Raw genomic sequence first — 18,060 nt, 5'->3', positions numbered from 1 at the left:
AAATTACCGTATTTTTCCGCACTATAAGGCGCGCCTAAAAGTGTTCAATTTGCCCAAAAGCTGACAGTGCGCCCTGTAATCCGATGAGCCTTGTATATGGTGTCAAAGAATCTTTATATTCACCATTGAGTTGTTTTTATGTTCGTATTCCGATGCCATCTACTGGTGATGATTAGCAGGAAGCAATTGCAACCTAAAAGCGTTCTGCCCGACACAAATTAACATGTCCATTCGCCAACATACATTCAAACAGACAGCTACTCTGTGAGCTCTGCGCAGCCATTATGAAAGAAGATAATACCAAAGCATAGTTAACTATTGACTAAAAGACGGAAGAAAAAGACAAGCAAGGCTTCTAAGGATATTCAGACCTTCGTGGATGTGAGCCTTTTTGTTGTATCAATTGTCTGCATGACTTTTGTCTTTTATTTATTGTTTTGGAATGCCATTTGTATTTATGCCAAGGAATCAACACTGTATTTTTATGGACTTTGTGTCATGCTTCATGCTACATCCTGAGGGAGCAACATATGGATCAACATTCTGATTTCTTGCATGTATCATTTTAAATATTCTGGAAAGCGCTTTGTTACTGTCATGTCCCGTGCCCACCAGCAGGTGGCGGGCTTTTTCCCTCCGCCAACTGCACACCTATCCGTAATTTCGGGCTGATTACCTGCCTTTATGAAGAGGCTCCGGCAGTCCACTCACTGCCGGAGAATTCCACGCCGTGCCATATTCTCTCGTGCTGTATTTCGCTATTTGTTATTGACTCGTTGCCTTCTTGCCTTACGGCCTATACTCTTGTGATTCGCGCTTAGACTCTAACATTTGTACTTATCGTATTTTTCGCCAATTCAGGCCCTCCTCGTGTTTTGTTTTCCGCGAGCGTTTTCAGTTGTGTTTTCCTTCTTTGTTACTCCTGGTCCTTATTTGATCAGCGTTTTTTGTTACCGTTTTTCCCTGTCGGGCTCTTTCTGTTTTTTGTCATTAAAGACACTTTTTGTTCGACAAGATTTTTTCGTTGTCTGCTTTCCGGGGATTCAACCCTTTATTTCCTTGTTCTGCACGAGGCGATTTGGTATCGCCTCGAGCAGAACGTGACAGAATTCTCCGGCCACCATGGATCCCGCAGATATCGAGAAAATATTGTCCGCTCTTACCCGACAAGAGCAACAGATGAGTCAGCAGGGCCAAGCCATTTCGGAACTCCGAGGCGCGGTCTCCATGCTGGCTCATCGGTTCGATGATTTCGAACCTCGTTTAGTGCGGGTGGAGGAACGGAGACCCCCTCCCTCCGGGGGCCGTCCAGCCACCCCGGAAGCGCCCCCCTCACATACCATTATGTCGAGGGAACCATCGCTTCCACACCCCCCTCGTTATGGGTGTGAGCATGGGCAGTGTGGCCACTTCCTTCACCAGTGCTCACTCATATTCGACCAACAGCCGTCTGCCTACGCTAATGATGCCGCCAAAGTGGCCTATGTGATGAGTTTGTTGACAGGTCCGGCGGCGTCATGGGCGATTGCGACCAGCGACGCCAAGCCGAATCTCCGATCGTCGTTCCCTGAGTTCGTGACAGCATTTCGTTCCACCATCCCGTGCGGGGCCGAGAGGCAGAGGGTCGGCTACTCGCCCTCCACCAGGGAGAACGATCGGTCGCGGACTACTCCATCGAGTTCCGGATTCTGGCAGCACAAAGCGGATACGCCGATCGAGCACTGTGTGGACTGTTTCGCCGTGGCCTGAACACGCAACTCAAGGACGAGCTGGCGACCCGCGACCACAGCACCGACCTGGAGGAGCTGATCGACCTCGCCCTCCTCATGGACAATCGCCTGAGGGAGCGAAGCCGGGAGCGTGGAGTACTCAGGGCTGCAAGGCTCGGTGACCACTCCCGAGTCCGGGAGACAGCACCCACGGAGAAACCGATGCAACCGGGAGGAAAAGACGTTGGTATAGAGGGAAGAAGTCGTCGTCTCCGCGATCGGGCGACGAATGACAGCGTCCCACCATCTCCTCACGCCACTACCAGCTACCCAGGATCGTCATTTCACGCCCACCCCGAGTACTGTGAGTCACGATCCCGCGCGTCACCCCCCGAGTCTAACCGTATCGACATGCGACCGGGACACCCCAACAGACTGGAGCTCGATGGGGAGATATTTGGTGGGTCCCGGTCGAGGCGGGTTCGGGCCCTGCTAGACTCAGGGGCGGATGACTGCCTGATGGACACTGATCTCGCATCCGAACTGGGTTGTTTTCTGGAGGAACTAATCGATAGGAAGCGGGTTCGTGATCTCGATGGGCGTCTCCTGGCGGTCGTTACACATAGAACAGAGCCATTGAAGCTCCAACTTTCCGGTAACCATGTCGAGCACCGTCGCTTCCTCGTAATGCGGTCCCGTAACGCTCCTATCATCCTCGGTTTACCCTGGCTCAAGGTACACAACCCCGTAATTTCCTGGGCGCGCCCAGCCATAGATAGTTGGAGCCCATACTGTTATCAACACTGCTTACAGTCAGCCATCGGGGGGTACGATCGTGTCACACCCCCCGAGGAGATCTGCCTTGACGGAGTGCCGGATTGCTATCGGGACCTCAAGGAGGTCTTCAGCGAGGATCGCGCGCGTTCTTTGCCCCCACACCGCCCCTACGATTGCGCTATAGACCTGCAGCCGGGCGCTCCGTTGCCGACCTCGCGCCTGTATCAGGTGTCCCAGCCTGAGCGCGAGGCGTTGACGGAGTATATCAACAGCTCGCTCGCTGCAGGTCTCATTAGACCATCACGTTCACCGTTAGGGGCGGGTTTTTTCTTCGTGGGTAAAAAGGACAAGACCCTGCGACCCTGCGTCGACTACCGTGGGTTGAACGACATAACCATAAAGAATAAATACCCACTACCTTTGTTGGATTCCGCCTTTGCCCCACTGCAATCCGCCACAGTCTTCTCAAGATTAGATTTGCGCAGCGCTTACCACTTGGTCCGTATCAGAGAGGGTGACGAATGGAAGACCGCTTTTAAGATCCCTCTGGGCCATTTCGAGTATTTGGTGATGCCTTTCGGGCTTACTAACGCTCCTGCCGTATTCCAAAACCTCATCAACGACGTTTTAAGGGACATGATAAACATTTTCTGTTTCGTTTATCTGGACGATATTTTGATTTTCTCCCGGTCATTACACGAGCACCAACAACATGTTAGGCTGGTGCTACAGCGTCTATTAGAAAACCGGCTCTTCGTCAACGCAGAAAAGTGTGAATTCCATGTCCCCGTCATCTCCTTCCTGGGGTTTATTATTGAACGGGGTAGGTTGCGAGCAGACCCCATGAAGACGCAGGCAGTCAAAGACTGGCCGGTTCCAACTAACCGCAAGGAACTGCAGCGCTTTTTGGGGTTTGCAAATTTCTATAGACGGTTTATCCGCGGCTATAGTCAAAAGGCGCTTCCCTTAACCCGCCTTACTTCTATTAAGACCCCATTTAAGTGGGACCCTACCGCGGATGCTGCATTCGCAAACCTAAAGGCGGCATTTACCAGTCCCCCCGTACTTCACACATCTTGACCCCGATCTTCCCTTTATTGTAGAGGTGGACGCCTCGGATTCAGGGGTGGGGGCGGTGCTGTCCCAACGCTCTCCGGTCGACCAGAAGCTGCACCCCTGCGCCTTCTTCTCCCGTCGACTCACAGCGGCCGAAGCCAATTACGACGTGGGCAACCGTGAGCTGTTGGCTGTTGTCTCCGCCTTGCAAGAGTGGAGACACTGGCTCGAGGGGGCAAAGGAACAGTTCACGGTCTACACTGACCATAAGAACCTCGCTTACCTCCGAACCGCAAAGAGACTAAACTCCCGTCAGGCCCGGTGGGCCTTGTTCCTCACCAGAATCAATTTCATTCTCACATACTCCCCCGGGTCGAAGAACACCAAGCCCGACGCCCTTTCCCGGCTCCACGACCCCACGGGAGGGGATCGGACCCCGGAAACCATCCTCCCGGTTCAGTGCATCGTGGGGGTCGTCCAATGGGAGATTGAGCAACGTATCCAGACTGCCCTGGAGGGGGTTCAGGTACCGGCGGGGTGTCCGGCGGGGAGGCTGTTCGTGCCTCCGCCCCTGCGGTCTGAAGTTCTGCAGTGGGGACATGGGTCCAAGGTGGCATGTCATCCGGGGGTGAACCGGACGGTGCAACTCGTCGCCCAGCGGTTCTGGTGGCCGGAGCTCCGGAGCGACGTGACGGAGTTCGTCAAGGCCTGCACCTCCTGCGCATGCGGCAAGTCTTCCAACCAACCTCCGGCAGGATTGCTCCAACCGTTGCCCATTCCGCCTCGTCCTTGGTCCCACATCGCTTTGGACTTCATTACGGGCCTTCCCCGATCCCGGGGTCGAACGGTCGTGCTCACGATCGTGGACCACTGCTCCAAAGCGGCTCATTTTGTGCCCTTGTCCAGGTTGCCGTCGGCGCTGGAGACCGCCGACCTCCTGGTCAAACACGTTTTCCGCCTCCACGGCATTCCTACTGACATTGTGTCGGATCGGGGGCCCCAGTTTGTGTCTCGCGTCTGGAAGCGGTTCTGCCGGTCCCTCTGAGCTACTGCCAGCCTGACCCCCGGCTACCACCCCCAGTCCAACGGACAGGCGGAGCGCGCCAACCAGGATCTGGGGGCGGCCCTCCGCTGTGTGTGCCTCCACCGTCCCGCATCATGGGTCGACCACTTACCATGGGTGGAGTATGCACACAACACCCTCGTCTCCTCCGCAACCGGCCGATCACCGTTCATGACAGCTACGGCTACCAGCCGCCACTGTTTCCATCACAGGAGGGGCAGGTGGAGGTCCCTTCCGTTCAGCACCACCTTAAGCGGGCCCATCACATGTGGAGAGAGGCCCGGGCTGCGTTGTCCCGCACTGCGACCCGGAACCGGCAGATCGCAGATCGTCGTCGGCGCCCGGCGCCCTCCTATGCGGTGGGACAAAGGGTGTGGCTGGCTACGAGGGATCTTCGCCTGGCCGGCACGTCGGCGAAGCTGGGACCACTGGACCATTCGAGGTCGAGGCCGTCATCAGTCCAGCTGCAGTCAGGCTCCGGCTGCCACCCACCATGAAGGTTCACCCCGTCTTCCACGTCTCCCTACTCAAACCCGTGTCTTCCAGTGACTTGGCTCCTTCTCCCACGCCGCCTCCACCTCCGCGGGTGGTCGATGGTGGTCCAGTGTACACAGTGCGTGCCATCCTGGACTCTCGGCGCAGGGGCAGGGGTTTCCAGTACCTGGTCGACTGGGAGGGCTACGGGCCGGAGGAGCGGCAATGGGTGCCCCGCTCCTGGATCCTTGATCCGTCCCTTTTGCGTGACTTCCACACTGCTCATCCGTCCAAGCCGGGTAGTCCGCCGGGAGGCGTCCATTGAGGGGGGGGTACTGTCACGTCCCGTGCCCACCAGCAGGTGGCGGGCTTTTTCCCTCCGCCAACTGCACACCTGTCCGTAATTTCGGGCTGATTACCTGCCTTTATGAAGAGGCTCCGGCAGTCCACTCACTGCTGGAGAATTCCACGCCGTGCCATATTCTCTCGTGCTCTATTTCGCTATTTGTTATTGACTCGTTGCCTTCTTGCCTTACGGCCTATACTCTTGTGATTCGCGCTTAGACTCTAACATTTGTACGTATCGTATTTTTCGCCAATTCAGGCCCTCCTCGTGTTTTGTTTTCCGCGAGTGTTTTCAGTTGTGTTTTCCTTCTTTGTTACTCCTGGTCCTTATTTGATCAGCGTTTTTTGTTACCGTTTTTCCCTGTCCGGCTCTTTCTGTTTTTCTTCATTAAAGACACTTTTTGTTCGACAAGATTTTTTCGTTGTCTGCTTTCCGGGGATCCAACCCTTTATTTCCTTGTTCTGCACGAGGCGATTTGGTATCGCCTCGAGCAGAACGTGACAGTTACAGCTGCAGCGGTTGTGAAGGTTCGATATTGTATTCCCTTTAGCGTAGCTATATCTAGTGGATGCATAACACAACTGCAATCGGGGCTCTATATAAATAAAGCTGTATTGCATTCTCTTTAGTGTAGCTCCATCTAGTGGATGCATAATGCAACCGCAACCAATTATGATATTTTGTGCGCTTTATAATAAAGTACGCCCTACATATGAGAAACAGTTTTGAAATAGGCCATTCATTGAAGGTGCGCCCTTATAATCCGAAGGACCTTATAGTACAGTAAATACGGGTAGTTGTAAAGCGGAGACTGACAACTTGTTCAAGCTGAATAATCTTCCCTCTCAGTATAATTCTTCCGTTTTGCTTCGAAGAGGTTCCAAGTCAAATCTCCTTTCAAGTGTGTCATTTAATGGGGGAAGAACTGGACGCCCGTGTTGCTCTCGCATGTACGGTGGTCACTGCCCGAATGCGTGGGCTCGAACCGTTTGTAGCAAAGTGAAGTCAGTGAAGCCGCGGCGGTGTTCTAAAAGCACTCATCTCTTTAATTCGTTGCCATCTTCATCTGTGGCTGTGCGCGCGTGCGCGCTTGTGTGTGTGTGTGTGTGTGTGTGTGTGTGTGTGTGTGTGTGTGTGTGTGTGTGTGTGTGTGTGTGTGTGTGTGTGTGTGTGTGTGTGTGTGTGTGTGTGTGTGTGTGCGTGCGTGCGTGCGTGTGTGTATGATCGTGTTGCAGTGAGTCCATTAGGTAGTGGTGTTGGGATTTTTGTCTTGATGAAAGAGGGTTGTTGCTGCGGGGCTTCATTTTATGCCTAAGTGAGAATAAATTGCAACAAAAACGGCATCTCATATTTTTATGAAATTGCGTGAATGTGCATGTGTGTCAAGGGTTTAATGAAAACCAATGTGGAATCGGAAATTTGTTTTTCATTTCAAAGATTTGAGGGCAGGGGATCAAATCGAATCATTCCGTTTGAAAATGGGCTGTCCTTGATTTGTATCACACCCTGTGTAGCGAGATACGTATCAAATTGAAGGAGATAGATCGATAGACATGAGCCATAAACGGACCAGATGGTAATCGGATCCCACAAATGTCGACTCAGACTAACGGCAGTACAAGAAAATATTTACAAAGTGCTAACAGAAAGCGCTAGCAACACAACACCAGGAAAAGCCAAAATGGAGGGCGACCCCCCCGCATGCTATCGGCAAAGTAATCTTTAATCCCGAAAAATACACATAACGAAATGCCATAAGTCCAATGACACGAAACTTAAACCATCCAGTAATAGCAAGAAATCCCAAATACTTACATTACAATAAACTATCGGAGCAACAGCGACAAAATGACTGTGGCGTCTAGAAATTATCTCTTGACAAACAAATTCTGGGACACTTGACAGTCCTTAAATAAAATGCCAGGCTTGATTGTGAAGGAAAAGCAGGTGCACCGCTGGAGAGGCACGCCCTCCACTCCAGCTGGTGCTCAAAAACAATTCTGATTAGGTGTACAAATATGTATGTGCTAATTGCCGCAGATGAGTTTCGCTTATCAAACCTGGCTGGCTGTGTCCAGCCATTCAGAGGACAATAATGCTGGGAAAAAATTGTGACTAATACAGTGGCAAACAATTACAAAAAGGTCATATTTTTATATATAGTACTCTCTACTTTATTAAAAAAAAATTCAAAACAATATTTGAGAGTTTTTGTCAATTCACTACACAGAGAAGAATGTCACAATTCTCTCATCAGAAATACAGTATAAGCTCTTCACAGAGCATAAAGAATACATGACTGAGTCCTGTTATCTTCCTGCGCGTGTGTTGTTTCATGGAACCAATATTCTTCTGATTGCGGAAAATTTTCACCGCCAATCCAGGTTATGCGAGCCCTGCATGCTGGACCCCGCCTGCGGCTTCTGCTACCGCGAGAACGGCTCGGCGCTGCTCACCTCCTCCTGCGTGCCGGTCAATAGGGCCTCCACTGAGCAGGCGGTGTGGGGCAGGTGAGTCACAGGATGAAGGTGTGTCTGGTGTGTGGAAGGGTTTCAGATGCAGCACTCTGTGGGAAGAGGGGGAGGGTTTCCTTCATGTATACGATATAAAGATACAATCAATGTGCTTGCTAGGTGTTCTAATTCCAGCAAAATGAGAGAGCACACTTACTGGGCCTACAACTACTGCCCCACCTCCTTCTCATGGCTCGTCTTACTCGGATTGTTGTTCTACCTGGCTGCTTTCGCGCCAGGTAAGACACAATGAATTATATAATCGCATTAACCTCGCAGCTCTTTTTTTGCAGCTTCATCTGAATACGGTTGTCCCATAAAAATGTGAAAGTAGCAGTAAAAGGGCAGTGAATGGTTTTCAGACGCACTGTAAGATGTTTCTTCACTCAAGGAATGGGTCCCATGCCGTGGACGATCAATTCTGAGATCTACCCACTGTGGGCCAGGAGCACGGGCAATGCATGTGCAGCCGGAGTCAACTGGACCTTCAACGTTCTGGTCTCGCTCACCTTCCTCCATTTGGCACAGTACTTCACCTACTATGGTCAGCTACTAAAAACACATTTTTTTAATTGTTATTATCATTAATAAATGAGATTTTGAATGATGGAAATATATTTAGGTCCTGTACATGGGAACGCCTACTTATGTCTCCTACCTGTGACAGTTATCTGCGGAATCTTTCCTCCCGGCGTAGAAGGGAATTGACCTTTCACAGCACTGACAATTGATCCATTATTGGAATTATCGGAGACACATTCTGAGATGCCCTGTGGCTTTGATAATTGATCTTGAAAAAGGTGAAAGAAGAAAAGCACCTGTCATTGCACTTCTCCCGAGTCTCCCCACTCATTGAAGTGCTGCCGCAGGTCATCTAAGTGAAAAAATTATTCATTAATTTAAAAACATATTTATTTGATGGTCTGAAAATTAAACCAAAAAAATTAAAACATTGAAAATTCAGATGAAATAAATTGCCTAGATCAGTGATTCTCAACCTTTATTGAGCCAAGGCACATTTTTTCAAGTTTGAAAAATCACACGGCACACCAACAAACAGAATTGTCACAAAAAGAGGATATGTTTGTCAGGTTCTTACTTTTTACCATCTAAATGTTAGATTCTAACAGAAGGTCATTTATTTGTTCTTGCTGTCACTCTAAGTTGCTGGCATAGATAACCTGACAAAGATACATTATTTGTTGTTAATAAATCGTTTTCATACCAATTACGTAAATTGTGATTAGTTCCCGCGGCACACCGTTAGAGTCCTCAGGGCACACTAATGTGCCACGGCACGGTGGTTGGGAATCACTGGCCTAGATTGACGACTACTTTATGGAACTTCCACACAAAACCTTTCTTGTTGGTAAAAAAAATTCTGTGGTTCTCACTATAGCTGGCTAGCGAGACAGATAAATAGATGTCTATGACGATCATGATGCTGCGTGTTTAATTCGTTGGGTTTTTTCATTTAACTTCTGTCAGAGTGTTCATTGTATGAGCGGAGGGGAGAATAGCCTCACAAATAGCCACACAAAATCTTTCTTTTTGGCAAAACATCTGCAATGGTTCTTGCTATAGCTTGCTAGCTTGTTAGCTCGCTAAAGAGCTTGTTAGCTCGCGAGGTAACTCGCTCGCTTGCTAGCTAGCGAGCTTGCTAGCTAGTACATAGATAGATAGATAGATAGATAGATAGATAGATAGATAGATAGATAGATAGATAGATAGATAGATAGATAGATAGATAGATAGATAGATAGATAGATAGATAGATAGATAGATAGATAGATAGATAGATAGATGGATGGATGGATGGATGGATGGATGGATGGATGGATGGATGGATGGATGGATGGATGGATGGATGGATGGATGGATGGATGGATGGATGGATGGATGGATGGATGGATGGATGGATGGATGGATGGATGGATGGATGGATGGATGGATGGATGGATGGATGGATGGATGGATGGATGGATGGATGGATGGATGGATGGATGGATGGATGGATGGATGGATGGATAGGTAGGCAGGCAGGCAGGCAGGCAGGCAGACAGACAGACAGACAGATAGATTTCTATGACCATCATGATGCTACATGTTTAATTAATGTCATTGGGCTTTACAGCGGGGAAACTGGAGAGTGCGTCTATCTCATTTAACTTCTTTCAGTGTGTTCATTGTACGAGCTATGTGTAGAACAGCCTCTCCAAGTATTTCAGAGTCTGTCTACTGAGATGCCCCTCAGCATGTTTTTCCATGTCTCTTTCTACAAAGGTGTTGAAGGGAAAAAAAAAGAGTTACAAGACAGTCACATTGTGTTCTCGCGTCGACGTGCCGTGACATTTATGTCCTTTCTTTTGGCGACTTCTCCCTGCAGGGGTGTTCTTCCTTTATTCCAGTATGGCCTTCCTGGGCTTCATCTTCATCTACGGGTGCCTGCCCGAGACCAAAGCTCGCCGGCTGGAGGAAATCGAGGCGCTCTTTGAGAACAAGCTGTGCTCGTGCGGCGCGTCCGACTCGGATGAGGGGCGTCAAGTGGAATACATCCGGGTCAAGGGGTCAAATTACCATCTATCGGACAACGACGCATCTGACGTTGATTAGACGTTTTGTCACATACAGTATGTTAGGTTGCTCTTGATTTGTTTCAAATGTGAGCTGGGAGCCTCCTTGTGAATGTTTTACTTGTCAGCTCCTCCACTGAATCGACGGCAAATTTAGAGACAAATCTCAAGCTGTGCACCACAAATATGTCGTGAGGACATACTGTAATCGAAAAACAAAAGATGCGGTGTGTCTTCCTCTTGGAGACTTGATCAAATAATGCTCACAAAGTCAATCGACATTGAGTCAAATCAAGTTAGTCTTTTTGGGGGGATGGGCACAATGTCGCTCAAGCTTTGTAGTATATAGCACCCTCACGTCTTATTTATTTGGAGTGCCTCACAGCTTCTATTTTTCCAGAGACGGAGTGAGAGTGGTCGGCTGAAAACAGCAAAACTAGTAGCTTCCGGAAATGTGAGGAGCTCATTTCTTGCAGTATTTCATCAGACAGTAAAGATAATTATGCCTGTGGGTTTTTTTTGTGACAGTGCCTCGTGGCCGCCCTGAGTCCAAAAGTTACGTATGATCCTTTTTTTTTTACCTTTGCTGGTTATTTGTGATTTTTTTTTCTGTCTTCCACCACAGCCTTATGTACAAAGAGATCAAATTCATATGATCGTCACGTCATCATGACCCGTAAGTAGGATTTGGCGTATTCCATTTTACAAGTGTGAAAGTACGCCTGTTTTTATGGTGAACTTGTTACGCTTTAAGAAATTTTCCAAAAATGTGCTGTGCATAAATGTGAAGGATTGTACTGAAATAAATATTTGAAAACAGTTCTTAAAGATTCAATGCAGTTGTGTTGAACTTAAAGTGAAATACAACTTTCTTGTACTTTGCAAATGTTTTTTTTTTATTTTGTTTTTAAAGTCTGAACCACAGTAACATGACGCACAGTTTGAAACTTCATTGTAATAAGTACACTGGCACAATCTAAGAAGTGGATCATCCTGAAAAATATTTCTAAATGTTTCTCCTCTAGTCTTGGCTTATAAACTACTTGTACTTCATAGTGGGGAATGAAAGTATCATCAAAATATGCTTTGTGTATGTTTTTAAAAAAAAACATTTTGTACACCCACCGGAGTGTTCCATTTCCGGGCTGTGCAATTTCTGACCAAATCTTGCCGTGATTGTTTCAGGCTGCACGTTGTGTCGTGTTAGCCTTTCAGCAACTGTGTTTCAAACTGTCCACAAACTGAGCAGTTGTTGTGCGTAATATCGTGTTTCACGTGACTGTGCATTTATACGGAACCCCACACATGACATTTGAAAAAAAATACTTTGTGCACACAATGTAACTGTTATGTACCCACGAAGAACTACGAAATAGTTACAACGTGCACACTAAGTAGCGCTGATCCCTTCTTGGACAAAACGGTAAACAAATCGAACGCACCTTCACAGACTCGCTTCCTCACTGACCAAATCAGTCACTGTACTTCAAAACCCAAAAATTATTGCATCTGACGTTTTTTAATGTTTATTTTCTACCAACATTAAGTAGTGATATTATGACAAAAAAAGTTTTCATTTCGTATACATCCACCGGCAATCACGTGCGTAACCCAGAGCGTTACAATACAATCGATCCGTCGTCCGAGTCTTACCTCCGCCAGGAAAGCGAGCTGGCTCTAAAAAACAGGCTTTTCAAATGTTTCTCGGTGATCATAATTCCTTGCAATGTCAAGCTTTTCATGATGTCCTTGTAACTTATCCCAAGCTTTTAAAAAATCGATCACGCTGCCCCTGTATATAATGTACCTTTGCTTCGATCTTTCAATATTGAAAGAAGGTGCGCTCGATTTTTCGTTATATTGACCCGGAATAGGCCACGACGACTTCGTGCGCACTTTCTATTTTGTACACACGATGAAGTAGTCCATACGCACGAAGTAATAATTAGTACCCACAAAATTGTGCCCCGTGCGTACATAATAGTTAGAGCGTGTACACGAGTATTTTTGTTTGTTTTTTAAATGTCATGTCTGGGGCTCTGTAGCAGATCCGTACATTTCAACACTTTTCGACCAAGTAGAGAAAGACCAATAAAGTGATCTCTAGTGTATTTAATTGTCTGAGTTGTAAAATGTTTTGCTAGAGTTTATATTATATTATGTGTGTGGGGAAATAAATAAATGAGTGAATCCGTCGTGCGTTTGGGGCTTTATTTCAGGGTTGCTATGACAACAGGGAGTTAACACAAAGCGTTTAATTAGAACAACGTAGACAAATCAGGTATGTTTTCTCGGCCTTATTATCATTCCACATTTTTTCTCTATTTGAGCAGGAACAAAATGTCGGCTGTTTCCGAGAATGATTCCCACCTCCGCCCTCCTTGCTATATTTAGGACATTTTTTTGTCTGACGGACCAGTTGTGATAGCTGTTCGCAGACCGGCAACCATTTTTTAAAAACTGCTTTTAAATTGGCGGTTTGTCTTGTTTTTGACGACACAACATGCACAACAGCTCCCCCCCCCCCCCCCCCGCGTCATTCTGGAGATAATTCCGGGGGCAGGGGGGACTTCTCTTGTCACAATAGCTTCATCTTCGAAAATTCGGAAGTTATGGCTGCACCTAAGCTGCGCGTTTGATGTACTGTACGTGCTCGTCAAATTGTTCCAATTACTTTCTGCGTGCTTCTTTGTTTTCCTTCATTGCCGTATTCAGTTTATTTAAACCTTCCAGCCAATGTTTAGAATGCGGATTCCCGTTGAACAGAGTCGCGCACATTGCCGCCACGTCTGATGACGTAAATATGGGCAAAGGTCGCCGCTGGTCGTGATTCTCTCATCATATACTCTTATCACCAAGCCCTTCTTTTGTGCCCCTTTGGAAGGTAATCGACGGGGTCGGTGAGGTGGTGAGGGTTGGGTGGGGTTTTAGTTATAATAATAATATAGAAAATACATCTTCGTCTGTCTCTGTACCAAATGGGCCTTGGCCCGGTCTGTGGCTCGGTTTTTGGGGGCCACTGATATTAGGGGTCTTTCCCCTGCATTGTCTACTGAGAAAAATGACATACAGCATTGAATGGTAGTGATGTGGCGTTCGCGAACGAGCCGGCTCCGAGAGCCGGCTCTTTGAAGTGAACGATGGGAGCCGGCTCCGACCTCATTGGGAGCCGGCTCCGACCTCATTGGGAGCCGGAAGGGGAGGGTTACACACACACACACACGCGCGCGCTGCAGTTTAGAGAAGGGGGAGGGGTTAAAGAAGAGACACACACAGCAGCACACTGAGCAGCACGTGAACAAGACAGACGAGGAAACGAGAGAGCTAGCAGAGATTGGAACGTTTTGACGACCTTGTTTAGAGATGGGTCTTTGTACTTAGTTTTTATTTTTGTAGCACTCCATGTTGAGTATGTTCAGAAGAATATAAATAAAGCCATATAAATAATAAATATTTGATATAATGTCTATTTTTTGCATTAGTACTTAATTTTACACTTAATATTACGTTATTTTTGGTATTAAATTAATTTAAGCAACAAAGAAACTGAGGAGCCATTTGGGAGCCGGAAGAGCCGGCTCTTTTTAGGGAGCCGATCCAAAAGGACCGGCTCTCTAAAAGGAGCCGGAATTCCCATCACTATTGAATGGTATTGTAGTGTCGAACCCAGGCAAACAGGCGGCCCGCGGGCCGGAACCGGCCCCAAGGAGGTTCGATCAGGCCCCCAGGATAATTTAAAAGTGAAAAAAAAATGCACAAAAGACACGGAATTAATATTTCTAATAACGTGCAGTTCATGGAGTGTCCGCTAGGGGACACACTGTTTTGATCAGAGAAGAAGACAACAGCAGTCTCAGTCTGTCACTGAGACAGACCAAACACAGCAGGCGCTATCAAGGACATGTGAATACGTTCTTCCTTACACATTTAATAGCAATCTCCTTAGTTTCTACTGTGTAGGCAGGGATTAAATTTAGATTTTATATGCACATGTGTAAATGGTTTAAAAATTCCTTTCTTTTGAAATCTGGTTTAATCTTAAAATGCATTGCTATATTTTTCAATACCAATTACTTGTTAAAGTTTTGTGCCTTTGTACAGTCAGTGAGATCAGTTGCAATGCCAATATGTGAATGACAAAAGTCAATTGCACATTTGTCTAAGGAAATCTAAGGTGCTTCATGAAATGTTTTGTAAAACATATGTTCATTAAATTTCAACATTTTCCAAATGTTCTTGTGCTTCTTTAGACCAAAACAAAGGAAAGACATGTTATTTTAATTATTTGTAGCAGAGTATGATATAATTTTAATGATCCTGCCCGCTTGACATCTACCGAGGCCGTATGTGGCCCACAATGTGAAATGAGTTTGACACCCCTGGTCTAACGATAAAATGTCACCTTTTATTCCAAGAACTGTTATTTTACTCCGTTAATTTTACAGATTTTGCGCAGAGTCATCTGCAAACTGAAAATGTCTGAAAAGAGTTGGATTTCTTCTTTCTCCAAAGGGGTTGCCTCCCTCCAAGCTTTGCTTGGCCCTCTTCAGAAGCTTCTGTGAGGCCAGGGTGCCCCCTGGCGGATTTCTGCTGTAGCGACACAAAAGGTGGCGAGGAAGCTGTGAGCGAGTGGCACTGAGTGGGTAACACCGAATTTCTCAAAAGTGGACTCGTGGACAGTTTGAGTGTCAGCATCCCTTTTCTCGCTGTTGCCTTTCTTGCATGCACAGATCTGTGAGCTACTGGCGCTTGCCTCTTGAGAAAATCATGTCATCTTTCAAATAAGGGTCTCAAAGGTGGATCCATTGAACAAAATCTGTCCTCCAGACTGGGCAAGATCGATGTCCTTCCTGCTCCTACCATTGCAGTAGACATGAGTGACAGAAGCTGGGACTACACGACAGTACCACGGGATCCTTGAAGATGTCCAAACAGGTCGGACATTGGAGATGGTCCTCCACTCTTCTAGCCATGGTCCCTGCGAAGACACTGGATCACTCTGCGACCTTCCAATGTCCCTTGTAAGGAGAGCCACGGTGCGTTTCCCTAAGTCACAAGTGAAGGAATTGCAAGACGTTCAAAAATTTGCCCCTAATTATTTTCCTGCTTTGTTGAGCCAAGCTACTAGCTTCCGGCTTGACGGCAGCAAACAAACATGTTGTGATCTGAAATCACACACAAGCGCTTTTTTTACCACTTGCTCACAAACCAACGCAACATTTCAATTCAACAAGCTTGACAGAATAAAACCAAATAATCCAACACAAAAACACCGCAACGTTTCCGCATAATGCTACGGACAGCCACGGGAGAGGAAGACAAAAGCAATCCTGAAAAGCTAACTTGCTCAAAAAAGAGCTGGAAAGAAAACGGCAGCTTACCTGTCCTGATTTTTATTCAATGTGCAGAGAGAGATGGACCCCAAAAAAAGAGCTCACCTACTGTACAAGGCAGACAAACCAGTTTCCACACGACAAAACTGGTGACACAAATGATGAAGTGGAAATGAACAATGAAATGACAAAATAAGCTTAATGTTGACCTCAGCTTCTTTGCCTCATGGAAGAGCTGCCCTGGGACAGCAAGAATCTTTTTTTTTTGCATTTTGCGTTGAATATTTAGGGGTCCCCAAACTACGAGTACTCCGGTTCTCCTACATTCCAAAAACAAGCTCCACAAGCCATCCATCCAACTGCACCAGAGCAGACTGTCCAACAGCGCCGTCATCTCCGCTAAACAAACAGGGCTGTGAAAAATGCTGCCCATTATCGGCGCAGAAAACACAAGCGCCCCGGGGGCTGTCCAGACGCGACAGTCAAATCGCGCCGCCATTCCTCCAAATCAAAATCAGCGCTGGTGCATGCGTGCTGCCGAGAAGGCGCAACCACAAAGCACAGATTCTTCTCCTTTGACAAATGCCGTGGCCAAAAAATAGATGGTTGTAGAAAATAGATAGATGGATAGATGTAATAGTGATGGCCAAATTGACACTTCACTTCACTTCAATGAAGTCTCGTTTCGAGGTAGCTATTTTGGCGTTGTGAAATGCTAATGTTGAGTTGCTTGTCACGTAGATATTAAAAACATAAAGAAACAGTGATGCCATTTTTGTTTGATGGATGGCCCGTCTTATCTGCAACAGCCAATCACGCCATGACGGAAAAATAAGGTTCGGTACGCAGGCTTGTACGCGACGAACACGTTATTACGAGAGTCCTGCACATTTTTTACAAAGAGTGGCATTGTGTAATGTGGCAATACATGTCATGTGTTTTTATTTTCACGACGCGATTCTCTCCTGAAATGACAAAGTGAGTTAAAATGGGCGCCTCTATGAAGAGGAAAACACCCGAAAATTGCGAATACTTGGGCGATCGTTTGAATGTTTTCCGAGGGTGATGTGAGCATAGGTAAAGATGTCAACATAAATGACCGTTGAGAGATGGTTTTCGGACATTTAGGTACACGTTAAGATTCCCACATGACGGGTTTGGACTGTCATCGTATGGCATGTGAGGAGGAAAATATTTCATTTGCGTCTGCAACTCAAGAGCCATTTGAACCGTTTTACTTGTAAATTCTGTAGCAGACAATTGTTCAACCCCTTCAAAGCGATATATCAGCCCATCCGCCATATTGTATGTGGCTTTAATAGTAGCCATAAATTTGACAAAAATCATCTCCAAATTGAGAAAGAATAACATCATGTTTTTAATTATTTTTTACACTGGGACGCTTACTTTTGAGTCCAATAACTAAGGTGTATCCCAAGGGGCCTAATTTAAGCTTTTACCATTGCATCGCTACGATCTTGGATGTCTGGCAAAGGTGATGCAGCAGCAGAATAGCAGACGCAGTTGTAGAAGCATTAGAAGCAGGTCATCACCTAAAGTACACATAAATGCAACAGAATTAATTGGATGGATTTTCATGCATCACAATGTAAACGTGTATAGTTGACATTCATTCATTTAATACCTTCAACTTGACAATAATTTTCATAAATGATTTAATAAACCATGATTTGACGCTATGTATTAATTTCGTCATCATTATTCTAAACGTAAGAAACCTTACAATAGAAACGTCTCAAGTGGAATCGAACAAAAGGACTACAAGTCCCAGCGGTCATACCCGAAAGTGGGGCGCCGTAACCAAATTATTCCGTTTTTTAAAACATTCCAGTGCAGCCGGACAAACGTGACAACTATGCAAAAAAATAACTAAAGAAAGACACCACTATGATTGCAAGATTTTTGCCCACGCTGTTTAAACTGCTGATTGTGAACAGTAATTGTGATGCAGCAAACATAAAGCACAACGGACCCAAGACAAAGGAACAAACAAAGCGAGCACGCACGATTGAATCGAAAAGATCCACATATCTGATAAAGAAAAGCGGACACAAACATAGATCACCATTAGGCCATGCTGACGAGTCGACGAAGTGGGTGTTTTATCATACTAAACATTCATTCATCTTCCGAGCAGCTTGATCCTCACTAGGGTCGCGGGGGGTGCTGGAGCCTATCCCAGCTGTCTTCGGGCA

The 18,060-nt window shown here is 46.6% G+C and overlaps 1 protein-coding gene and 2 long non-coding RNA genes across 4 annotated transcripts in view; 1 reads left to right on the top strand and 2 right to left on the bottom strand.

Annotated features, from left to right (window-relative positions):
* The window catches only part of LOC127593737 (proton myo-inositol cotransporter-like), a 39,797-nt gene extending 27,091 nt beyond the window's left edge, over positions 1 to 12,706 (top strand). The window contains exons 7-10 of the mRNA XM_052055360.1: positions 7,810 to 7,935; positions 8,059 to 8,177; positions 8,330 to 8,482; positions 10,325 to 12,706. Of these exons, the coding sequence (XP_051911320.1) occupies positions 7,810 to 7,935; positions 8,059 to 8,177; positions 8,330 to 8,482; positions 10,325 to 10,551 (625 nt within the window). The 3' untranslated portion in view covers positions 10,552 to 12,706. The remainder of the gene's footprint in view (positions 1 to 7,809; positions 7,936 to 8,058; positions 8,178 to 8,329; positions 8,483 to 10,324) is intronic.
* LOC127593772 (uncharacterized) lies at positions 7,908 to 8,708 on the bottom strand. The gene is made up of 3 exons (XR_007960499.1): positions 8,597 to 8,708; positions 8,307 to 8,490; positions 7,908 to 7,991 (listed from the first exon to the last, which is right to left on the bottom strand). It is a non-coding gene; the product is annotated as an uncharacterized LOC127593772 (long non-coding RNA).
* Positions 12,707 to 14,896: 2,190 nt separating the features above from the next.
* On the bottom strand, positions 14,897 to 17,882 carry LOC127593761 (uncharacterized). 2 transcript variants are annotated; one of them, XR_007960488.1, is made up of 3 exons: positions 17,490 to 17,882; positions 17,252 to 17,397; positions 14,897 to 15,557 (listed from the first exon to the last, which is right to left on the bottom strand). It is a non-coding gene; the product is annotated as an uncharacterized LOC127593761 (long non-coding RNA). The 2 variants fall into 2 exon arrangements; XR_007960487.1 differs by lacking the exon at positions 17,490 to 17,882 and having other exon boundaries at positions 17,252 to 17,470.
* Positions 17,883 to 18,060: the final 178 nt, after the last annotated feature.

This window comes from Hippocampus zosterae, chromosome 21 (assembly GCF_025434085.1).
Source record: "Hippocampus zosterae strain Florida chromosome 21, ASM2543408v3, whole genome shotgun sequence".
Taxonomy (NCBI): domain Eukaryota; kingdom Metazoa; phylum Chordata; class Actinopteri; order Syngnathiformes; family Syngnathidae; genus Hippocampus; species Hippocampus zosterae.
This window is presented reverse-complemented; position numbering and strand designations above follow the sequence as displayed.